Below are 25928 nucleotides of genomic sequence, written 5' to 3'. Positions count from 1 at the left end.
TCCCATGGTGCAATGGGCCCCAGAGAAGACCTGCTTTGGGTGTCAGTTTGACAAGTAGCTGCTGATGTTGCCATGTGGGTTTCAGGTGGTGAAAGGCGAATTGCTACAGCAAGGAAAGTCGCAGGTTTTGTCAGTGGGTGTCAAGGCGGCTCTTGCTTCCCTCACCTTGGCTTGGAGAAAGAAAGCTCCATTTGGCTCCTCAGGTGCAGTGTCAAACCCAGCTATACCTGTTCTACTCCTGGCCAGAGGATGTTGTGAAGGCCAAGACTATAACAGGTTTCAAAAAAGAACTAGATAAGTTCCTGGAGGACACATCCATCAATGGTTATGAGCTAGGATGGACAGGGATGATGTCCCTAGCCTCTGTTTGCCAGAATCTGGGAATGGGTGACAGGGGATGGATCATTTGATGATTACCTGTTCTGTTCATCCCCTCTGGGGCACCTGGTATTGGCCAGTCGGAAGACAGTATACTGGACCTTTGGTCTGACCCAGTGTGGCCATTCTGATATAGCCAAGCATGCCAGGCACTAGTTCTCCGCTACCGCTAATTAATACTTGGCATGTGAATAGAACGGTTTATGAAAAGATCTAAGTGCTTAGCCAAGGTAGGTAGAGCCCTTCCCCCCCCATTTTATGGAAGGGAGCACAGCAAGGATAAGTGATTTGCTCAGTGTTACGAGGCGAGCCAAAAGGTGTAGTTGGGAATAGAACCCAGGCTTCCTGTTGGCCACGCCCAGTGCACCAACCACTACCCCTCACTGCCTCAGTGGGTGCTGAACTGTGACATGAATGTAACAGGAGGCTAGTCATTCTCAATGCCACTTACGTATCACCTGGAAGAAAGTACCATTTGACTGCCTTTCCCCAGGCAGAGCCTAAGCCTTGTGTTTTAGTGCTGGGTTTGTAATCAAGGCATCTCATGGTTTCTCCTTTTTCCATTTGCTTATGTAAACCCTGAAATGTCCACTCTTGTGTACACGGGTCTTGACTGCATTTGTGAGACTCAGGGAGTTTCACTCAGGACAGGAGAAAAGCATGAACAAGTAGTCTCATCCTAACACTGGGCTGCATCCAGTGAGACAAATTGAGCCCTGGGAAACTACTACCATGGCTGGCGGCAGCAAAACAGAAACCACACCTAACCGGGAATGTCCGGGAGTGGGTTGCTACATCCAATACCTATTTGTGTATATACCTCATGAGTCTGGTCAGATATGAGGGGGCTTTTCCAAGAGCCCTGCTTTTGAAGCCAGTTCCTGATGCAGAACATTTTAACAGTTAGAGTTGGAACCCAGAGGCTGAGTAGCTGACGGGCGTCATTTCCTGGAGCCTAACTCGGGCAGCAGGAAAGGTTTCAGCTGGAACTCAAGCCCAGGTATGTCAGCTCCATGGCTAACATAAGGGGGAACATTCAGCTTGCTCTGCGCAGGGTGGAGACACTGAGGACACCGGGTCCCTTAGGAAGGCACCACTCAAGAAACCGCTTGTTCTTTGCAGGGAATCCCACGCAGCGGATCAGATGGAATGAGCTCAGCTATTCGTCTCCATCTGGCACTTTTTAGAACATCTCATTTCCTACTGTAATAAAAGCAGCAAATGCGTGAGACATGCTGCAGAGCTCCCTGGTCTGAGCAGCGCCTTGAACAGCAAACTAACGCCAGGAGGACTCTGTAGAAAAACCAGGGCTCCACCAGCATTCCCAGCCAGCCTGCTATAGGAGTGTTAAGGAACTGTTTGTAGGGACCTCCTGCTCTCCCAATTAGGCAGGGGCTCGTAGGCCAGGGGCTCCCCTTCAAGAATTCTGAGAAGCCCTGCTCAGCTCAGAGTTGCCAAGTAGGAGTGTGACGGACTAAAGAGGGTTAGACCGCAGGGATGCTGCTGCATGCCGCACACAGGGAAGAGGATAACCAAGGACTCACAAGTGGTCATGCAGTGGGGAAGGCCCAGTCCCTGGAATGTCGCAGGAGCCAGGAGGCGGTGAAGCCATTGGGGAGAGCACCCATTAAAACTGCAAAGAATAAAAATACCCAGCCAGGTTACCGTGCAGTGATGTGTTGCCATACTCACTGGAAAGCTGTCATGACGGGAAGAGCAGGTCTGTGAGATACATACTTGTTCTGTATGGAGTGTGCTGGCTATTCCCACAGCTACTCCATGGAACTGCATAGGAAGGAGTTTCTTATTCACTGTGCTTGATGGAAGTGAAGAGAAAACCAGTTAGAGGCCAAAAATCAGAAGGGAGCCATAAGAATGTGTCTCAGACCCTTTAGTCTTCAGTGAAACTCTTACAGAATTATTTACACCAACCACCCACATGCAAGGGAGTCAAAGCAGATCTAACATACAGAGAAGCCAGAAGCAGGTAAGAATGTGTAATTTAGAAGCAGCCCCCACCATCTTACAGCTTCCTGGTGTGCGTCTCAGATGGGCTTTGATTCCCTTACAGCTGGGCAGAATAGCAAGTGTTAGGATCACACACCCAGTCCATTTTGGAGCTATGTTTCAATTCCAGCGTAGCCTACAACATGGTTATTTGCGACCCGACTTCTGTTGAGACTTTTATCCTGTAGGACATGGAGGTGTTTGGCTTTAATGGTTTATTGTGCCAGGGTATCTAGTTCAGGCTGATTTAAATTAATGGCTTGTACCTTCTGTCTCCCCAGACTGTCCCCTATTCCACAGATTCTTTTCCCTCCCGCAGACGTAACGCCTTGCGGCTTGGATTTCAGGGATGTAATGGCTTGGAGAATGATGGCAGCAAAAGGTTTTATTGTTGAGAACTGAAGTTTGGAAAAGACAGGGCAGGCGACACCACTTCCCCACACACCATGCCCAGATGCAGTCATGTGAGGGGAGATGACAATGAGTGCAAAGCATGTGGAAAATGGGACTGCATGCTTCCATGGTGTAACACATGGCCAGAAAGGGGTTAAGCATCCTGCAGATAAATGACCCAAATTCAATCTTTAGGGACATATTTGTAGATAATGTTTGTGTTTTTGTGCATGTACATACATATTGTTAGAAGATAACAACGTAATCAAACCATTCTGGTCTATACTCTGTTCATCTCTCTTTGAAATGTATAGCAAATCCCCTGTGAATGGTGGAAAACAGGCAACTGCTTTATGCTAATCCCTGCAGCTAATTACCGGTGATGTTTAGGAACTAGGTCTACCTCAAAGTCTCCATGATTGCCTATTGTTCCCCTAAGGACTCTGAGCTGTCAAAAGAAGGCCTGGAACTGAATAAAAATGTCTTGGGTCCTGAACCTTTTTATCTCAGATCTGCTTGATGCTTCATGCAGGGGAAGCTTAAGTCATAAGATCTCCAGTCCCATCTGGATCACCCTGAATTTGAACATTGGACTATAACCTATGGTCTAATTCTGAAAGAACGCGTTGCCACTACAAAGCTCACCATCTCCACTATGAATCTGATCTGAGAACTGTACTCATGTCTGTATGTATATTGATCTTTTAACCAATATTTTCTCTCCTTTCTTTTTTAATAAATTTTAGTTTAGTTAATAAGGATTGGCTGTAAGCGTGTATTTGGGTAAGATCTGAAATATTCATTAACCTGAGAAGTAATATGTCCGATCCTTTGGGATTGGTAGAACTTTCTTATATGGTGAATAAGATTTTCAGTACTCCTCATCATATTTGACTTGGATGTCTGGATGGAGGCCTGAGGCTGGGTTGTTTTAAGGGAACTGTGTTGTTGGCTTCTGGGTACCCAGTAAGATATTATAGAAGCCGTTTTGTGCTGGTTTGGTAAATCTAAGTATCCACCAGCTTTGGAGATTGTTTGCCCCATTCTTTGCAGTTGACCCTAGCTGAGTAACTTCAGTGAGGCTCCCTGGGACCTCGGTTACACATAGTATCAGAGAAGGGGAGGTGAAAGGTCAGGGACTCTAGTTAGAATCCAGACAGGAAGCAAGTGCATAACAGCTGGAGCATGGAAGAGTTTGGGGCTACCAGCACTCTTTAGCCTTCCCCAGTGAGCACTAGAAAGTCAGCCACTGAAGCGTGTGGCAATTGGGTATCTGCAATCTCATGAGATAATTGCTACAAACTCATTTCTACATCACCTCCCCCCAGGGGACAATCAGAAGCTGTCTTCAGTGACTCAACAGAAATCACCTACCACATAATTTTAGCATGTCCTCTGTTGAAGGCACTTTTAAAGTATTTTACAAATTGCTCCAGTTAGTGGCTCTCTCTCAGAACATTTTTAGATTTAAAAGTAGAAGAGACCTGACAACTGTATTTAACTCTGTCAAGAAAATGCAGCTAGTCTATTAATAAAAAGAAAAAAGCCAAGTAACAAGATTATTCTCCAGCAAAGTTCACTGTTGATTTCTCTTACTGGATTTCACCAGTTTTAAAAAAGAATATTATCTTTATGAATTTCATTTTGTGACTTGGAGAAATATAAATGGAACTGGTTCTCTCTCTAGTAGAATTGGAATAAATATGCCTATTTTTGTTTTTTGAAAACTAAATTAAATTATGATTCACTCTAGGAAGCAAAAATAATGTGAAAGTCAGGCCTAGGTGCCTCTGTGGGGGTGTGTCAGGCATTTGTTGCCTCCTGCTGGAGCCCTGACACCTTGGCCAACCCCACCCAAAGGTGTCCTTTTGGGGAAAAAGAGCAGTGAGTTTAGACCTCCAAGAGCTGCCTAGAGAGGCCAGCCAGGATCAGCTGTGGGCAGAACTCTGGGAGAATTGGTCTTCCAGCAGCTAGAAGAGCTGGGAGCAGACAGAAGCCAATCAGGGCCCCACCAGGCAAGGTAATAAGGGCTGGCGCAGCTTCCTCCAAATCACTTGGACTAAGTGAGCAGTTCTGGGTGAAGCAGGAATGGGAAGGCAACCAAAAAGCCCAGCCTGGTCGGGGCCTAGCTTTGAGTGCACCTCTCTGACTGAGTCAGCGAAAGGCTGTCTGTTTACATTGTGGAATGCAAAGCCCAGGTGGCATCGAGTTGAATACCAATCTGAGTGTTGTAACGTGACAAAGAGCTTGCTTGTGAGATGCTCAGCTGGTGCAGGTGAAGCCGGGGCCTCACCCCTTCTCCTCTGCAGGTTGCTCCTAAGAACTCAGATCTGAAGTCACAAGAGAAGGAAACAAAATCCTTTTCCCCCAAAATATTTTTCCTTTATTTTGCATAACATTTGTGTTTCCAGCTATAAATAGAAAATGCTTAGAAAGATGGTACAAAATTGTGCAGAGTGGACCAGAGCAGTACAGAACTTCTCACGTTACATCATTTCACATCCTCCTCTTTGTCCTCCTTAGCTGACGTAGGCCCTTGTGCTTGGCACTGCAGCTGAACTGGTCTCACATCAATCGCTGGCACTCTCATTGTCAGAATCTAAAAAACAAAACCGCCACAGCAGATTACAGACCCATCATGTACTATAGGGACTAAATCTTCATTAGAAGGTGCCTGTCTGCTGTGGGCATTTTAGGTGCCTTATGGAAGCAGAAGTCAATCACCCAAGAGAAGAATGACAACCTCCACTGCAGCATGCTGAAAGCTCTCTCAAATACCAGGATATTTTAAAGCTCCTGTATAGATGGCCGTTCAAGCACATCTAAGCCATTCAATTGGGACCCAAGATTCAGGGTGCAACCTTTTCCCTAACTTCTATATCACAATGGCCAGGAGCGTTCCAATCCCTCAGGAGGTGGTGATGGGGGAGAACGTGTCCAGAACTGGTGTCAGTGGATGGAAGAACACCACTGGATGGAGATTTCTTATTGTACGAGGGAAGTGAGTGGGAATCTGGAACGTGCTAAAATGGTTGTTTGTTCTGAGTCCTTAAGTTATCACCACAGAGATCTTGGTCAGCTCAAAGCAGCAGGAATAGCGCCCCACGTAACTGCAGCATGATTTGGAAATGGCGCATTTGCATTGGTGGGGCTACCCATGAACAAAGGGTTTCCTGCACCTGCAGGTTTTGCAGCATTGTCTGAATTGGCCCTAAAGAAAAAAGGCCAAGTCCATGGCCCTAAGACGACCTAGACTGCAGAGAAAGGGATAAACCAGGATGGGAGAACACTAGGTCTGAACAGCATCCTACAGGCCCTCCTACCTTCACCAGTGCAAGAGGGCGGGTAGGACACAATCAGTTTGGTAGGGCCCTGGGACCAAGTTCATGGAGCTTTAAAATGTCATCTTCAAAACAAACTCAAATCATGCACCTACAGGCGAGCCCAGAGCAACTCACAAGTAGAGACACCTTTTCCCACTCCCTCATTGTGGTTCCACATATTCTGCGTTAGCTAGAGTCACAGGTCAGCCTTTTTTGGGAGCCTGCAGCGAAGTGTACTGACGTCCTCCCGTCTACATCACAGAGGCATGCACAGGGGTTATCAGAGCTGCAAGCACGTTTGGTTTATACAAGGCACAAAGTCTGCCAGGCTCTTTCAGTATAAAAGAAGACTGATCGCTCTCTCCAAGACTGTAGGCTCTTCAGAGCAAAGGAAAGACAAAGGATAAGGGGGAAGGGTGTACTGTACAAGCAGAATGATTCAGTTGATGTTTGGTACGGGTCTTGGTTCCCATGGTGTTTTATATTAAATCCACTCTTTCTCCCACCCATCACTTTAGCTGCTCTGACCTGCCTGGACATGTGTCACTAACCCAACTTTGAAAGGTAGTAAAAGCTGCCTTGACTGAGACTGACAGTCATTCTTCCATCTGCTTCTGATCAAAGTCAAATTCTGCCTGGACTTGGATTCACCACAATACCTGAACATCTTCCCATTATCAGTAATTAATGCCACTTTTCATCCACAGAGCTCAAAGTGCTTTAACAAAAGGTGGGTGAGCATTATGTCCATTTCACAGACAGGGAAACTTAGGCACTGGGAGGTTATGGGACTGGCTCAAAAATCACATAATGAATCAGTTGCAAAGTCAAAAACAGAATCCAGACTTCTGCTCAAACCACTAGCTGAAGCCTATCCCACATCTCTAAGGACACTTCTAAATTTGGAAGCCAGCCTGAAGTCCCTACAGGAAAGAGACTGAGACCTCAACATCTGACTACATCCTTATTAACTGCATAAAGGAGTACAGGTAATCCAGTAACCCAAACCTTGTGCCGGGTGGGAAAAGGAAAAAAAAAAAAAGATTTCCCACAATATCCAGTTGCCGCTGATAGCCTGGATAGAGAAGGAAGTAAACACTGAAAAGAGATATTAGACGGGTCCTTGAAGAAGCTATCAGCCCTGCAAAATAGAAGACAAAATCCTGATAAATGATTTTTCACAATATGTTTGTCCCGCTCAATATACGTTGCTCTTCACCAGCATGTGCACTTCCTGTTTGGTTAGCCCACTGCAGAATGATCTTTTCCCCATTTCCTACACATCTCTTTGGCTGGCAGGCTGGGTTATACCAGCATTCTGTTACAGCAGAGGGCCCCAAATTGTGGGGCATGCTACTGAAAGGGGGTGTGGAGGAATGTTTGGGGGAGTGCGTGGCAGGGGCCTGGAACAGCCCCCATGTTATTGCTGGGGGGGAAGGGAGTGCCACCCATCTCTGCTCCTGGCCTCGGCCGCTGGCCCCGGGCCTGAGGCCCTGGTTGCCAGCCTTAGCTCCCAGCTAGGGCTCCATTCTCAGCCCTGTCCCTGCCCCCAGCTGTGGCCCCAGCATTGGCCCCCTTACTCCAGTCCACATCCCCCCACCCCTCCCAAGCCATGGCCCCCGCTCCGGGCCCTGGGGGGGATGGGGCAGACAGGAGTAAGGGTGGTGCGACCCTGAAAAGTTTGGGGAACACCGTGTTACAGTCTCTAACTGACAACACGGAGATTTATCAACGTGTTGCAATTGGGTACATTAAAAATCCAGAGTCTGATTTTCCACTGCCATGCAGAGTGTATGGTGAATAAGCAAGACAGAACAGGCCCACTGGGTTTACATGCATGGTAAAGCTTTAGTGAGAATTGCATTTTACCTTATCTGCCCCGGATCATTCTTTATCAGAAAACACTATGCAAGTAACTCAGTAAACACAAAAAGAAAAGGAGGACTTGTGGCACCTTAGAGACTAACAAATTTATTTGAGCATAAGCTTTCGTGAGCTATAGCTCACTTCATCGGATGCATTCGATGAAGTGAGCTGTAGCTCACGAAAGCTTATGCTCAAATAAATTTGTTAGTCTCTAAGGTGCCACAAGTCCTCCTTTTCTTTTTGAAATACAGATTAACACGGCTGCTACTCTGAAACCTGTCAGTAAATACAGACTGTTTCCCCATTTTTGTACTTGGACAAAGATTTGAATGGTATTTTCTACTAAAGAATGATTTGCAGCACATATATTGATTGAGTCTTTAAGGGTGAAATGTTTCCCAAGCTGAGCCCCACTACAGGGCTTTCTGAGAAACTAGGGCAGAACCTACAAAGCCCAGTACTATGCTGCTTGAAGGCGCACTCCCTTATGTTGCAAGTTTCTTCATGTCTATCAACAATCTCAGGGAAAGATGTGGATGCAGGAGCTATTGTGGCAACTTAGTACTGCAGGTCTGATCCAGGGGCTGGACGCAAGACCTTAATGCTGCACAGCAGATTGCAGAGCATAATTCTTCTCAAAGGGTGGAGGATCTACCCTGGAGATTTATCATCCCCAAGAGATCAGCAGGGCACTTTCTAACATGGGATTATTCTATCATGTTGAATATACACTGGTGAATCTGTCTGCCAGCAAAGTAAACGAATCCAAGCTCCTCTCACCCCTTCACAAGCGTTGAAATCGCCAAGAAGAATTCACAGGGGCTTCACGGTTACAACCAAACACTGCTGGAAGCTTCCCTGACATGCCCAATGTTAGGGTATTTATCAAGAAAAGCCTGAAGCCTGACTATGCTTTGCACATAGAAGATCCAAATGCTTCAAATGCTCAGGCCTCCAGATTCCAAGTCTGGAAGTCATTCTAGGGGAAAAATTCTACATTCAAGACCAGATCTAAAAGAGGATCGTCACTGCAACCCCCCTACATTACAACTGGCACTCTGAAAAAAGAAAGAGGGATCAGGAAGTTCAAAAAATGAGGCCAAGTTATTATCCAGCCCAGGTTTCTAATGCTGTACATGCTAGATCAGACAGACTATCCAAAATAAAATCCCAGATCCATTATTTACAATGAATTTATTTGCCAACAGCACCTTGAATAGTTTTATAGCACATCCAAATCCCTTTCTGCACCAAGTTCTTTGATTACTGACACCAACCTCTTCGGGTTTATCAGGGCTAGCACTTCTTTCTCCTAACTTCACTGAGAAGAGAATGAACAAGGATCAGGGTTTAGAACTTGATCTCCTTAAACAGAAGAGGAATTTATTGGCCTCTGCTCATGAAGCTGTTGACACAACAAAGCCGATCAAGAAGCAGCCAATGAGATAATTGCTCACACCAGGCCTCATCTACACGGCCTCAAAAATTTCACATCTAAGCTCATCAGGAGTCAGACTCAAGAATCTAGGCTAGGAAGTCATTTTAGCTGCCTCAGACCCATTCAGGAGCAACACCTCAGAAGCCCCAGAATGGCCATGGTCCTTGTAGCTCTCGAGAAAGCTGTACCGCCCTGGCTTCATAATTGCAGGCCAGAGTACAGGTTAAAAAAAAAAAAGCATTAAAAAAAAAATCTAAGATTAGAAATAAAAGACTCAATAAATAAAAGAACATACTAGAATCAAACACTCCCAGCACCATCTGGTCAGCCTTGTTTGTCCCTCTGTCAGCTCCCCAATCACACAACAAGATATGCATCCCCTATTGACAATGAAAACATTTGTGTGTATACAGGACTGCCTCCTATGCAGAGAGACTTACTACACAATTCGTCACACACAAACTACTCTAGCACCCAGCATCTTCTACCAATTGTGCTACAAGTCTAGGGTTGAAAAGGGAAGAAGGATGCAGGAAACTTTACAAGTTATTATTTAGGTCTCAGCCGTGAACTATTTAGTTTGTGACCCCTACCCCATGGCGAATCGCTTCAATAAGAAATACCCAACTGATCTCAGCGGGAGGGCAATGATTCAGGAACTCTGCAGGTTTTTGCCATATCATATTAGTGTACAGATGGCACCTGAACCCTGCTGGACTAGACCTGGAACCTCTGATTATTTTGAGAAAGAAAAATCACATTGGACTCAAAGCTTTGAAAAACTGGGAAATCCAATTAGAACTTTTCATGGGGAACTTGCAGAGATGCTGGAAGGATAGTCACTATTCTATTCAAACACCACCGATGTACACACACTATTCGGGGGTTTCAGTCCAAGTCTGTGGGGTTGGTTTTGTAGGTTCAGTACATCCCATTGTTTTCCCCAGTGAGAATACTGCACAGGAGAATCTTTACCTTGCTGAGATCAGGACATTTAAATCTCCAGTTTGAAAAGAATCCTTGCTTCTCACCCCTTTGCATTTGGGTCATTCGGCTTCTTCCTCCTCCTCCTTGCTGCTTGAGCACACGGCAGCAGGAGCATGGTAGAATGTCTCCCTGCTCTTAGTCATGGTCTCTGGCACCCCCATTGCAGGAAAAGCCTGCTCAGCCCCTGCAGCCCTAGATGGAGCATGCTCAGTTACTCTGTGGGAATGACACATGCAGAGTCTGGTCTTGGAGGAGGAGCTGTGCAAGGATGGAGCATGCTCAATACAGATGCAATTTTCCAAGAATTTAGTTGCCAAACTCCAACAAAGCTCTCTGGTGCATGTGCAAGCAGATTTCTCAGAGGTTTATAATTTGGCCAGATTTGTGAATATTTTCATGGGAATGACAAATGGCACATTCCTGACACCAAGGGCAAGCACCCTGCAAAATGTAGGGTCTCTGCTCCAAATGATGGAGACACTAGAGTTTCTCAACAGAAGTGTTGAAAGATTCCCCACCCTCCCTCCTCCCCTGGAATGGCTGAGCTGCTTTATCCGAAACTTTTTAAAAAGGTCAGTCGTAGGCACACATCCAGTATGGAAAATTTCAGCCTGATCAGTTTAAGTTTGCCAAAATTATAAGCAACTGAAACCAGGGTTTTATAATGGAAAATGTCAGATAACCTTAACTATAGGCGGCACAGGTAATGACACTCACTCTCAGTTTCCTTTTGAAAGACTTAATATAAACACATGCAGCTAGCTAGAAACATTTGAGATAATACAGACATATTCTCTTGATTTCCCCCACTACACTGAACTGCTGGGAGAGCATTAAGCTAACAGAGACAAAGAACGATTTTTGAGTAGCTACAAGTTGCATGTACAGAGAGCATATCCAATGGTTGGTACCCACAGAGGAGTCTTTTGAAGTCCTTATAGCCTCTAAAAGCTGGACACATGCCAGATTCGGATCCCCTTGTTGACAATGAATAGTACCTGGCTTGACGAGCATTATCATTTATTTCATTGGAATGACTCAGAGCAAGAGACTAATCGGCATGAGGAAAGAGCAGAATTTAGCCCAAAGTTAGTAGCATGAAGGATCTCAACCATGGTGACTATCTGGAGATCAAAATAAAGGATATTTTAATGAAACTGTCAACTTCTATCTCCACTACTCTGCATCCCTCTCACTAGTTAAGAACGGTCACTCAGAAATGTATATCACAAATCACTTTAAAAGCACCATTGTAAAGAGTACGTTCAGGCAACAATACTGCTGTGTATGCCTCACAGTCAAAATTCACTTTTTTTTTTTCAAAATTCAACACTATTTATAAGCACAGTATTACTGACGCTTCTTGGACACTTGGACAATAGATGACTGTATACATATATTAATGCAGCAACTACTCACTCTCTCTTGTGTGTTGTGGATCTGGAAAGAAGAGACTGGGGGTAGCCAGAGAATTCCAATCCATATTTTAAAACTAAGAAAAATTGAACTCAGGAGAGTCTCGGACCTAATGTCTGCCCAGCTCATGTACACAGGGCAATTGAAAAATTGAAATAGATGCACCAAACATCTGGTCTTCAATTACTCTCCTCCCCTCATCTCTGCAATGCAGTCTGAGTGAGAGAGTCTTGCAAGAGTGTGCATGGTGCACATAGTTAATACTTCAGGGCTGATTTTCATTGGTATATTGTCACATTTACATGATCACAGGTTGAGTTACAAAGGGAGCCTTGGTATTTCATCAGGGGAGAGTCGCGCAAATTCAAGTGTCTCTTCCCACCATCTGCCTAGATCTGGTAGCCTAATGGCCCTCTGCAGTGCTGCAGTTCATTTAAGACAACCAATTGGAATGTCCAGTTGGGTTTACTTCCCAGTCTATGTGCAACGTAGCACCAGAAAAATTGAGGCAAGAGATGGCAAACAACATGACTGAAGAGGTGCGTGCTGTGCAGACTCTTTCAGCACAGTCTCACTTCCACTGCTACATACCCTGGGACAGTGGCAGTTACAGGCAGCAGCCAAGACCTGGGAAAGGCAGCATTTGCACCTTAAAAGCAAGGACAGGAACCGATGGCCTGGGTAGGGAGGTGGAGGACAGCTGTCTAGTGCAGTTAGAGAACAATCTGTTTCAAAGTTTTAGGAAAACACTAAGTTTGTCACACACTTTTTTTTCAAGCACAAAATGTTTATTTTTCTTCTTTTTAATATATACAATCTCTTGGGGATTTTAGTGCCACTGACTTTGTCAGTATACAAGGGGTGGACTATACATCAGGCAATAGCAACAAACTGTAAGATCCAGTGCAAGCTGAAGGAGAAATGATGTGAACATATTTTCCAGGTTTGCTCAGGAAGCATACAGACATGAATCTAAAGAAATTAATTAAAGATACATGTTACAGATAACAGAAATCTCTTACTACAGTAAGTATTTTGCCCAGGCAGAAGACTCTGCATATTGTCTATAAAATTCAATTCTAACTGAATCGATGGAATAATATATTTAAAGGGTACAAACAAAATAATTTAGACAGTTATAATGCTCAAAGTACAACAGAACTATACAATTCACAGCTTGGCAGCACAAGACATCCCCACCCTTTAGCAGGTAATATAAAATGTCATTGCAGTAAAGAAATCTAGAGCAGTGTGCCTTCAAATCTGACCATGTAATGTTTTGTTACCAGTGCCCATAATGATTTCCCTTAGTGTGTTCTATTAAAATGAAACTTAGCATCAATACATCAGTTTTAGTGGTTACCTTGTGTCTTTTGCCTGAGAGGTGAAGATGCAGATTCTATGCACAGTAAAATGGACAAAAAGCATCTGTCAAACAGAAAAGAGGTGTCTTTGCTACCCACAATGCAAACTTAATTAAAATTGAAAAAAAAATTCAAACAAACCATGGTCAAAACACCAAAACCAAAGGGTTCACATAAGAAAAAAGAAAAATAAGAGCTCCACATTTAATTCCATTTCAGTGCAAGTACTGTTAGCACTTCAGTGACAAAAAATATCATTCTGAATCAACACTGCTGACAGAATTGAAGGGAGAGTACACGCAAGTACTATACTTACATACTTCTTATAGCAATCTGGAGATGGGTTGTCCTATAATCAAGATTTCAGTTAGATTGTTCATCGATGAAACATGCACAGATCTGTAATTTAACTGAATTAAACAAGCCCGTTGGGGGAAATAAAATGTAATCAATTTGCTGCTGAACTAAAAGAAAGCAGTATTTGCCTGCCTGCTCCCTGTAACAAAAGTAAGTTGTCATCTGCAACAAATATACCAACAACTGCATAACAGAAAGAAATGCACTGCCCAAAGCTATTCCCTATACTTATGTACAATGTTCTTTCATCGCTCTTGTAAATGCTTCTATTTTAAAATGCATATATTTCACTACTCATTGTACAAATGAGGTGGTGTCGGAGAGAAGGCTTTGGATTCTTTGACCATGGGATGGTGTTCCATGAAGGAGGAGTGCTGGGCAGAGACGGGCTCCATCTTACGAAGAGAGGGAAGAACATCTTTGCCAGCAGGCTGGCTAACCTAGTGAGGAGGGCTTTAAACTAGGTTCACCGGGGGAAGGAGACCAAAGCCCTGAGGTAAGTGGGAAAGCGGGATACCGGGAGGAAGCACAGGCAGGAATGTCTGTGAGGGGAGGGCTCCTGCCTCATACTGGGAATGAGGGGCGATCAACAGGTTATCTCAAGTGCTTATATACAAATGCACAAAGCCTTGGAAACAAGCAGGGAGAACTGGAGGTCCTGGTGATGTCAAGGAATTATGACGTGATTGGAATAACAGAGACTTGGTGGGATAACTCACATGACTGGAGTACAGTCATGGATGGTTATAAACTGTTCAGGAAGGACAGGCAGGGCAGAAAAGGTGGGGGAGTAGCACTGTATGTAAGGGAGCAGTATGACTGCTCAGAGCTCCGGTACGAAACTGTGGAAAAACCTGAGTGTCTCTGGATTAAGTTTAGAAGTGTGTGCAACAAGAGTGATGTCATGGTGGGAGTCTGCTATAGACCACCGGACCAGGGGGATGAGGTGGATGAGGCTTTCTTCCGGCAACTCACGGAAGCTACTAGATCGCATGCCCTGATTCTCATGGGTGACTTTAATTTTCCTGATATCTGCTGGGAGAGCAATACAGCGGTGCATAGACAATCCAGGAAGTTTTTGGAAAGCGTAGGGGACAATTTCCTGGTGCAAGTGCTAGGGGAGCCAACTAGGGGGAGCGCTTTTCTTGACCTGCTGCTCACAAACCGGGTAGAATTAGTGGGGGAAGCAAAAGTGGATGGGAATCTGGGAGGCAGTGACCATGAGTTGGTTGAGTTCAGGATCCTGACGCAGGGAAGAAAGGTAAGCAGCAGGATACAGACCCTGGACTTCAGGAAAGCAGACTTTGACTCCCTCAGGGAACAGATGGCCAGGATCCCCTGGGGGACTAACATGAAAGGGAAGGGAGTCCAGGAGAGCTGGCTGTATTTCAAGGAATCCCTGTTGAGGTTACAGGGACAAACCATCCCGATGAGTAGAAAGAATAGTAAATATGGCAGGCGACCAGCTTGGCTTAATGGTGAAATCCTAGCGGATCTTAAACATAAAAAAGAAGCTTACAAGAAGTGGAAGGTTGGACATATGACCAGGGAAGAGTATAAAAATATTGCTCGGGCATGTAGGAAAGATATCAGGAGGGCCAAATCGCACCTGGAGCTGCAGCTAGCAAGAGATGTCAAGAGTAACAAGAAAGGTTTCTTCAGGTATGTTGGCAACAAGAAGAAAGCCAAGGAAAGTGTGGGCCCCTTACTGAATGAGGGAGGCAAGCTAGTGACAGAGGATGTGGAAAAAGCTAATGTACTCAATGCTTTTTTTGCCTCTGTTTTCACTAACAAGGTCAGCTCCCAGACTGCTGTGCTGGGCATCACAAAATGGGGAAGAGATGGCCAGCCCTCTGTAGAGATAGAGGTGGTTAGGGACTATTTAGAAAAGCTGGACGTGCACAAGTCCATGGGGCCGGACGAATTGCATCCGAGAGTGCTGAGGGAATTGGCGGCTGTGATTGCAGAGCCCTTGGCCATTATCTTTGAAAACTCGTGGCGAACGGGGGAAGTCCCGGATGACTGGAAAAAGGCTAATGTAGTGCCCATCTTTAAAAAAGGGAAGAAGGAGGATCCTGGGAACTACAGGCCGGTCAGCCTCACCTCAGTCCCTGGAAAAATCATGGAGCAGGTCCTCAAAGAATCAATCCTGAAGCACTTAGAGGAGAGGAAAGTGATCAGGAACAGTCAGCATGGATTCACCAAGGGAAGGTCATGCCTGACTAATCTAATCGCCTTTTATGATGAGATTACTGGTTCTGTGGATGAAGGGAAAGCAGTGGATGTATTGTTTCTTGACTTTAGCAAAGCTTTTGACACGGTCTCCCACAGCATTCTTGTCAGCAAGTTAAGGAAGTATGGGCTGGATGAATGCACTATAAGGTGGGTAGAAAGCTGGCTAGATTGTCGGGCTCAACGGGTAGTGATCAATGGCTCCATGTCTAGTTGGCAGCCGGTGTCAAGTGGAGTGCCCCAGGGGTCGGTCCTGGGGCCCGTTTTGTTCAATATCTTCATAAATGATCTGGAGGATGGTGTGGATTGCACTCTCAGCAAATTTGCGGATGATACTAAACTGGGAGGAGTGGTAGATACGCTGGAGGGGAGGGATAGGATACAGAAGGACCTAGACAAATTGGAAGATTGGGCCAAAAGAAATCTAATGAGGTTCAATAAGGATAAGTGCAGGGTCCTGCACTTAGGATGGAAGAATCCAATGCACCGCTACAGACTAGGGACCGAATGGCTCGGCAGCAGTTCTGCGGAAAAGGACCTAGGGGTGACAGTGGACGAGAAGCTGGATATGAGTCAGCAGTGTGCCCTTGTTGCCAAGAAGGCCAATGGCATTTTGGGATGTATAAGTAGGGGCATAGCGAGCAGATCGAGGGACGTGATCGTTCCCCTCTATTCGACACTGGTGAGGCCTCATCTGGAGTACTGTGTCCAGTTTTGGGCCCCACACTACAAGAAGGATGTGGATAAATTGGAAAGAGTACAGCGAAGGGCAACAAAAATGATTAGGGGTCTAGAGCACATGACTTATGAGGAGAGGCTGAGGGAGCTGGGATTGTTTAGTCTGCAGAAGAGAAGAATGAGGGGGGATTTGATAGCTGCTTTCAACTACCTGAAAGGGGGTTTCAAAGAGGATGGCTCTAGACTGTTCTCAATGGTAGCAGATGACAGAACGAGGAGTAATGGTCTCAAGTTGCAATGGGGGAGGTTTAGATTGGATATTAGGAAAAACTTTTTCACTAAGAGGGTGGTGAAACACTGGAATGCGTTACCTAGGGAGGTGATAGAATCTCCTTCCTTAGAGGTTTTTAAGGTCAGGCTTGACAAAGCCCTGGCTAGGATGATTTAACTGGGACTTGGTCCTGCTTTGAGCAGGGGGTTGGACTAGATGACCTTCTGGGGTCCCTTCCAACCCTGATATTCTATGATTCTATTCTATGATTCTACAAATGCAAATGGATTTAGATCAGTGTCTCAGTCAAACCAATCTCACCTTGCAAACTTCTGAAAAGCCTTAAACATTTAAATTCAACCCACTAATTAAAATAAAAGCATTTACAGTAGAAATGGAACTAATCAAGAGCTTCAATTGTAAACCTTCAGTATTTTCGCAAATAAAAAAAATAAAAATTTAAACTCACAAGCAGATTGTAAATAAAATACACCTTTCAAATATTTTTACATCTCTTTCCAGCTGGGACTGAAAAGCTTAAATTCAAGGCACTGTACTCCTGCAAGGGTTAATACAATTTTGTAACCTTCAATTCAAGTATATTAACTTTAAAGATTGCAAGTGTAGAACACGGGAACACAAGAGAATAAAGTGTCTTTAGCAATGAAATTTAAGCAAATATTGCCATAACAAACAAACTCTCTTTTGTGAAAACATTTCACAGTGATTGCTTGATGCACTGTATGGCTGTGTGTGCTATTAGGCCTGAACTGGGTGCCAGCAGTAGAACCATACCTCTTCAAACACATATGGCATCTATAGGCTCAAAACACTCAGCATTCCAAATTTGAAATCATCATTATCTATCAAAAGGCAACAAAGCTATGTTATTTTCATGTTAGGGCCAGGTGGATTGACAGCGGGCTGCTGCAGTGACACTGGAAACATCTGCAAGCCAGTTTTGCCAAGAGCTGCAAACTGTGCAATACTCTGAGCTCCTACAATCCCAGGTTGTGCTGTTGTGCCCGACCACTGTACTCCATAAACTGGCGTAGGGAAAACTCCTCCATATTGACAAAGAGGCATCACATAAGGTGTTACTGTGCCAGAAAGGGTAGTACCTGGCATAGGCACTGGCATGGCTGGCGAAACTCCAGGAGCTAATGCGGCTGACATAGGACAAGACACTGGAACAATGCACTTTTTCCCCACTCCTGTTCTTACTGAATTAACCTATAGAAAGACAAATAAAAAAGCAAAGCTATTAAGCTGATCTTCTCCTCACTGACCAATGAAGCATTCTATTTTCTGAACTATAAAAGCCGTGGAGAATTGGTCATTTTGAGCTCAGCGGTGGCAAGTGATTCAGTTCTTATGTTAGTCTCATTCCCTCAAGTGGCAAAGGCTTTGAATGACAGGGTGCATACCACCACACTCCACTGACCCTTTCTAACAGAAATCCCCTCTGTGCAAGACAAAGATGGGAAAGGAATGCAAAGAATAACTTTGCACCAAGTTCCTTGGCCTCTCCATTATTAGACTCTTCCGGAAGCCTCTGAAATAATAAACTTTGCTTTCTCTCAGCCCATGCAAGACCCAAGTGGGTTCTAGTCACCCTCCAACTCTAGGGACAGGGTCACTTTGGGAAATTAAAAATAAATTTTGATGTGGTAAAAAATGCAGATGCCTGTATACATAACTGTATACATAATAACTCTATACATAATAACTGTGTATAATATCTAATAATAATATCTAACCTAAAAGGGGCAGGCAGGCCAGGGTATGCCACTAAACCAGGGGGAGAACTCAACACAGAAAGCCACAAAAGCAATTTTTTTGTAAAAGGTGATCTGTAAGATCCCCCAACTCCAGCTGGCACTTATGCCTGCCCAAGACAAACAAAACCGAAGCCTAATCTCATGTTAAACTTCCTCAGTTCTTTAAAATCCCAGCAGTTTTTCAAAGGAGGGGGGTTTAGCCCTCAGCAGTTCACCGTCATTACTCACTGAAACAAGTATTTGGAGTTTGCATGGTGGGGTGACAGAAAGGGCTTTCTTTTCTCGGAATTATAAGGTTAACAATAGATCAACTATCACAGTAACGATTATGGTGCAAGACAATCTGGTCTCCCTGTGAACTGAATTAGTTTTTAATTTCATACAACTTCCTGCAGTGTTTGCACCAAATCAGCACCTATTCCTGAAACAGAGATACCGATGTTTCTTTTAATTTGGAAATCTCAATATGGAACAGGTCAAATGGCAAAGATTGGCTCAAGTGGGGAATTTTTAAGGACAAAAAGCAAGTATGAATAAGTCATAAGGGTGTGTGTGTGGTGGTGGGTTAGTTTTTTATATTTTATTTTAAAAGTATCAGTAATGTCACTAAGTGACTTTTTGTTTTTGGGGTTGGAACACCTAGTTGCAAAACAAAACTCTGATTTGTAACCAGTGCAGAAATATTTAATGGCTTTTTGTTTGCTTAACTTTATCTCAAGTGAAATTTGAGTCTGTGTGTTATCAATATATTAAAATATACATGACACCTGAATGGTAGGTTTTAAAATCAGTGATGCAGCAAAATCCCCCACTAAAAATAATGGCATGAACCAGAGTTCTTTTAACTTTTTTGATTCTTTTATATTGTTAATTTTGTCAAAACTATTGGTTTATTTTATAGCAGTCAGAATATAGCCAATTGAAAAGCAACAACATGAACTGAGGACATATCTAGAGGACAGGATGATTTAAAAAAATGTTATTTAAGCCCATATTTTGAGAAAATGGTGTTTTCAAGCAAACTAGACTGTTCTAAGTAACTGACAACAGATTTACTTTGCAGACGCTTCACTCCAATTTACAATTGATTATACTTCCCCAACAAACAACAGACTATAACACATTACTGGAAGCCACTAAATGGCACTAATGCAGATGGTTTTGCTACCTCTGTTTACCTGAATGTATAATGTATCAGAACTTGGAGAAATGCTTATTGTCAGCTGTGATACAGCTCTTTTTAGATGTTGAGAAGTATGGTTCTACCTTGGTGTGTGCATGTTTCTTGCTCTCTATCAACTACATCACTCTTGGGCACAGCTGCTTCTTCTAGATTATACCCATAGAGGTGGACATAATATTATTCGGCTCTCAAAAAAATAAACCCCACACATGCAGGCTATATCTTGTAAAGTCGTGACAGATTCATGTTAATGTTTCGAGGACTTCTCTACTGCTTACTGCCAGAAAATGATCAAATGAACACTATTAATTATGGCTGCACTCCAGCTATTGCCTTCTTTCTCCATGTATAGGAGGTTGACTGTCAAACTATTTTTCAGCAACCTTTTTGTGATTCTCCAGCTGTACCTTGAAAGACATCATCTTCATCAATAGTCCTCAAATGTTTTCAGCAGATCATTAGCACTCTTGCATCTCTCAGCATCTTCTGAGTGTGATGTCACAACCAGCACCCCTGCCAGGGTTTTCAGAACCGTGTCGTGGAGTGGAGCAGGTGATTCTAGTTTCAGTGAAGCCATGGACTGTCATTCTATGTGCTCACTTAGTGCATGAAGTTCAAGGCAAAACCTGGCTAAATCTGAAATCCTTGTCCAAATACTGACCAACAGCTTGAATAGTTGTGTCGTAAGGAAAGATAGAGCTGTATTCAAGGTTGGCTGGGTATTTCATTAAATCTGCCTGAGGACAAGGCAAGTATTCCAACTGATGCACACTTGAGGAATTTTGCCAGGCTCAAGACATAGCAAGGCACTGCTGGGGTTTTATCAGGTAAGCCACCCAGTGAACTGTAAACATACACCAACAATTCCAAGTAAGAGTTGGAGGACCCCATAACTTATTGTACCAGTGTCAATTTCAGAGATGGATTCACAGCTGAGGTTGAATTATGTCACTATTTTCTCCCTCACCTCCTGAGATGGTCAACTCCATGCTGATAGAATAAGCCATTTTCAAATCATTAGATATTCAAATCACCAGATGTCCTATTCTGTTGACTAATTTATTGTCAGCAAAGCTGGCTACATCCATTAGTCCCAGTTACTCATTTGGAAGGAAGTTCTGATGCAGGCTCATTTTTACTGTATCCAGATGACTCCTGGATACACATTGTTCATCAATGATCGGTGTGTGATGTAAAACAGAAGGCACTGTGTAACTATAGGGAGTCTTTTTAATTGCAATAGCATTTCCTGATACCAGCATCTGCAATATACCTTGAAATACTGCTGGTTGGCGTGGATCATATATATTAATTGCAATAGCATTTCCTGATTCCAGCATCTGTAACATACCTTGAAATACTTCTGGTTGGCGTGGATCATATATTTTATACTAAAGTTGTCTTGGGAGGTGTAGGAATATCAGATGTTGGTGTCCTGATGCAAATGGCACAAACACCAGAACCTTGTGTTTCATTCATTTGGTTAAGAAGTGTGAAAGTGAGCGTGAGAACCATAAGAGTCTTTGCAGAATATTTTGGAGTTGTGTCTCCTAGCTCATTGACAGTGTTTCCGAAAATGCTAGGTTCTCTGGGATGGGAAACAAGAAATAGAGCTGTGTCTTTACTTTCTAGCTGATTCTTATACACTATACCATGACAAGTGGCACAGAATCACATGGCTAATCCTATTCTGAATAGATTTTACATAATTCACAGTGTTTCCCTAATGGTTTCATTTTATGTTTCTTTCTGCTTTTTGTTCTAGACATTTTGTTTATTAAGCTAGCCTGGGCTTAACCATGCTGGATAAACAAACACATAGTTCTCACAATAAATGGCTCCACCAAATGCATTGCAAAATTGCATCTAAAGTCACGTGATGCAAATAACTTCCCTGGCAAAGAAATTTAGAAAGAAGTGAATTATGCTAAACCAAATTAAGGCCACTTCAATTCTGAACAAGAATGTCCACACAGGGGTTTAATGCAGTTTAACTAATTCACTTTAAATTCAAACCTTTAGTTGGCTCAGATTAATTTTTGAGTGGCCCATGTAGACAAGCCCTTAATGAAGTTTTTAGACATGCTAAAAAGCATTTTATAAATAAAATATTGAGAAGGAAGGAGGTGAGCAAGTAATTTTTCTTTCTTCCTCCCTTGATAATCTTTCCCCATCACGTACACTGTATTTATCTTACTTTAACCACATTCATAACTATGCAAACAATGCACAATTATACATTAGGAAACAGAGTCAACACAGATGACATGTCTATATGATATATAAAGCTACCTGATATGCAGTAGCTGAAGTGAACATAGGACAAACTTTAAGAAACCACCATGGCCAATGCAACCAAGCTATAGAAAACAGAGTGAAAAAACAGATGCAGGCTTCCATCCAAAGTCCACCCATTCTGCTGGAACATGTCATGACCTGGTTCTCTCAAATGGAGTAATGGAAGTTCCTCCTCTCTCCACCTTTCCCACCACTCAACTGCAATCCACTCAAAATGCTACAGCTAAACAGATCTTCCTTCCCTAGTGTGTCGACTCTGCCAGGATCCCTCTGCTCTAATCTCTTCAATCCCTTCCTGTCTAGCTACACCTCAAGGCTATGTACAGCTCTGCTCCTGCCACATCTCAGCCCTTCCTTCCACATACCCCCCATTTTGCGTACTATGCCTTTCAAACTCACCTGATCTTAATAAACCTCTGGTCTCTCCGGTGGTGTGGGAACTATGGGTGCTACCACACTCCCTGGCTTGAAGCAAAAAGAAAAGGAGTACTTGTGGCACCTTAGAGACTAACAAATTTATTAGAGCATAAGCTTTCGTGAGCTACAGCTCACTTCATCGGCATCCGATGAAGTGAGCTGTAGCTCACGAAAGCTTATGCTCTAATAAATTTGTTAGTCTCTAAGGTGCCACAAGTACTCCTTTTCTTTTTGAGAATACAGACTAACACGGCTGCTACTCTGAAACCTGGCTTGAAGCAGTAATACAAACACCAAATACATGGTTTCCATCATCAGCACCCCGTCCCAGAACCCCTAGGTCTCTCCCGTTGCTTTTTCACACTCCCCCTTACATCCGGAATAACAGTCACACTCCTGAGCACCAGATCCTTCCTTAGGATACTGCTCTTCTGGCTAGCCTTTTACCGTCATCCTCCTCCTTCTCCACTGCTATCCTCTCCTGTGCCCGGTATACTCCTAAACATTAATTTATCAAATACATCAACACACAAAACAATAGTAAAACAAACAAAATCGAGACAAGTGGCGATAAGCAGGAAACAGTTGTCTTTTTTCTGCTCCACCTCTTTTGTCTATCTTTTCTTGCCAGGCTAGATCTAATGTGCCAGTCACACCTAGTGTGTAGTAAATTGGTGTATATATCCTATTTTCTACAGATTAGGTCTGGTCAATTCTCACAGTGCAGCACAAGATTTTTACTTCAACCAGACTTGGTGGGGCGAGTATGATCGTAGTCATATCTACAATACTACTTACAGTAATAATCTAGGATAACCACCACCAAACAGAATATGGCTAGTGCTGGTGGCTCAGAGAAGTAGAACTGGGATGTCACTTCACACACAGACTCCTCTTTCCTCCCGTCATCGGACAAGAGGTCAAAATACCAAGGGGTATGAAACAATTGAGAACTGGCATCAGTTGGTCCTGTCAATGCCTACTTACTTGGCATCTAGCCAAGCGAGATGCAGGGAAAGTCAGTCAGACAGATGGGGGAAAATAGTGACTAGTGGATTCTGTTCAAGCACAAATTTAATCAGAGTTCCATTGTTCTTCCAAGCCAACCAATATGGAACACAGCAAAACAAGTGCTGACAATCTCCCTTCCCTGTCCTTGCCCTTACGCCTACTTCAGAATTCTTGCTTCCTAGACAGTCAACTAGCTAAAATAAAGTTCAAACAGAGGTATGAAATTTTGGTAACTGACAGGCTTTAAAACACATCACATGCTGGTGACAGAAGTGAGGATGCACCTTTTATAGAGCAATCACATCACCAACTCAAACATTTTTTTCCTGCTCACAGCCTTCCTTTATGGTTGTTTCTTTTATAAGCATTTAAAGTTCATGTAGTGGCAGGAAGGAAAGCCCCCAGTTAGTGAATCTCTTGGTCCCCTGTCATCTTCAGGTTATATGTTTATCCAAAGAACATTCAATGCACTTTATACATAAGGCAGTTTTTATATTACTTGCTGCATTCCTGTGTTTTTGTGGTGCCTACAACTACCTACAAGAGTTGGTTATTTCAGTCCTTGTCCAGCATGGATTAGCAGTTGTGAAAATTTTCTTATTAGGTGGTTTGACATCAATACCTACAAATTATCTCCCTTTACATTTCTATATATACTGTTGGATGATCAATTTTCATGCATATTTCCTGTCTGAAGGGGAATAAGTCACATGAAAGCTTGGATGAAGACACTCAACTGGTGTTTGAGTGTTCCATAACACTACTGAAAATTGGAAGGTATTTAAAAAAAAAAAGGTAAAAGGGTAGTGACTATAATTCATACTCAGAGTGCTAGGCAACATGGTGTGGTTTACTGTAGGAATTCTCATTTCAATAGGAACAGAAAGCTGTTCCTTTTTCCCCTTGGAAGGGAAGTTAAAGTCCTCCTTTGCCAGCCCAGTCTCATGTATTGCCTACTATGCTTCCAACTATGGAGAGAGGGAAATTAAGAATGAGAAAAACACTATACATCTGTATGCAATTGGTGAAGCACATCCACCAACATTTCAAAGAGCTGCTAGTTGACTTCCCCTTAAAAGAGCAGCTCTCACTTTAAAAAGTTACCTGTAATATCTTGTACTCACACAGCAAACAATTTGCCTATGGCAATAAAAGGATCTTAAGGGAAACAGAAATGTTCTTTCAGAAAATATACACAAAGTTTGCTGACCATGTTCTAGGCTGAGGGAGAGCAGATTGTATGTTCATACTGAGCTCTAGGTTCATGTGTGCAACTCCTATTACTATTAATGGAGGTTCTGAGTAGAAAACAGGCACAATGAAGATGTACAGATTTGGATGGAAGGGACTTTCCAGCCCATCTAGTCCATCCTCTGCCAATGCAAGTTTGTCCCAATGTTACATCACGATTGCTTTGCCCAGTTAAAAAACAAAACAAAACACAAAAAACCTAGACTGCCTCCGGTGGTAGGGCTGCCACAGATGTCCTTAGAACCTAAAAACGGCCTTACTGGGTCAGACCAATAGCCCATCTAGCCCAGTATCCTGTCTCTGACTGTGGCAAGTGTCAGATGCTTCAGAGGGAATGAAAAGGCAATCATCAAGAGATCCACCCTGTTGTCCAATCCCAGCATCAGGCGGTCAGAGGGTTAGGGACACCCCTGTAATGGGGTTGCATCTCTGACCATCCTGGCTAATGGCCAGTGATGGACCTGTTCTCCATAAACATATCTAATTCTTTTTTGAACCCAGTTACATTTTTGGCCTTCACAACATCCCCTGCAATGAGTTCCATAGGTTGACTGTGCATTGTGTGAAGTACTTCCTTTTGCTTGTTTTAAACCTGCTGCCTATTACGTTCATTGGGTGACCCCTGGATCTTGTGCTATGTGACGGAGAAAACACCACTTCCTTATTCATTTTCTCCACACTATTCATGATTTTATAGACCTCTATCCTATCCTCCCCTTAGTCATCTCTTTTCCAAGCAGAACGGTCCCAGTTTTTTTAATCTCTCTTCATATGGAAGTTATTTCATATCCTTAATCATTTTTGTTGTCCTTCTGTTTACTTTTTTGGTTTCTAATGTATCTTTTTTGAGATGAGATGGCCAGAACTGCAGGCAGAATTCAAGATGTGGGAATACCATGGCTTTATATTGTAGCATTATGATATTTTCTCTCATCTGTTTTCTATTGTTTCCTAACATTCTGTTAGAGTTTTGGACTGCCCCTGCACATTGAATAGATGTTTTCAGAGAACTATCCACAATGACTCCAAGATCTCTTTCTTGAGTGGAAACTGCTAATTTAGACCTCATCTTTTTTATGTATAGTTGGGATCGATGTTTTCCAATGTGCATTACTTTGCATTTATCAACATTGAATTTCATCTGCCATTTTGTTGCCCAATCACCCAGTTTTGTGAGATCCTTTTGTAGCTCTTCAGATAGATATATTGAGTAATTTTGTATCATCTGCAAACTTTGCCACCTCACTGTTTACACCTTTTTCCAGATCATTTATGAA

The 25928-nt window shown here is 43.3% G+C and overlaps 1 protein-coding gene and 1 long non-coding RNA gene across 15 annotated transcripts in view; both read right to left on the bottom strand.

Annotated features, from left to right (window-relative positions):
- Window positions 1-5146: 5146 nt before the first annotated feature.
- The window catches only part of WNK2 (WNK lysine deficient protein kinase 2), a 187444-nt gene continuing 166662 nt past the window's right edge, over window positions 5147-25928 (bottom strand). For 7 of the 14 annotated variants that reach the window (XM_038410282.2, XM_038410286.2, XM_038410287.2 and 4 more), the window contains one exon: window positions 16871-17943. In XM_038410282.2, the coding sequence (XP_038266210.1) occupies window positions 17593-17943 (351 nt within the window). In that variant the 3' untranslated portion in view covers window positions 16871-17592. Of the gene's footprint in view, window positions 5378-16870; window positions 17944-25928 lie in introns of those variants that run through there. The other 7 variants (XM_038410291.2, XM_043519516.1, XM_038410293.2 and 4 more) reach the window with 4 other exon arrangements.
- LOC122461155 lies at window positions 17951-25292 on the bottom strand. Its single transcript, XR_006282925.1, has 3 exons — window positions 22658-25292; window positions 21026-22433; window positions 17951-20947 (listed from the first exon to the last, which is right to left on the bottom strand). It is a non-coding gene; the product is annotated as an uncharacterized LOC122461155 (long non-coding RNA).

This window comes from Dermochelys coriacea, chromosome 7 (genome assembly GCF_009764565.3).
Source record: "Dermochelys coriacea isolate rDerCor1 chromosome 7, rDerCor1.pri.v4, whole genome shotgun sequence".
Lineage (NCBI taxonomy): Eukaryota > Metazoa > Chordata > Testudines > Dermochelyidae > Dermochelys > Dermochelys coriacea.
The sequence above is the reverse complement of the archived record's forward strand: the minus strand, read 5'-3'. Positions and strand labels throughout refer to the sequence as shown.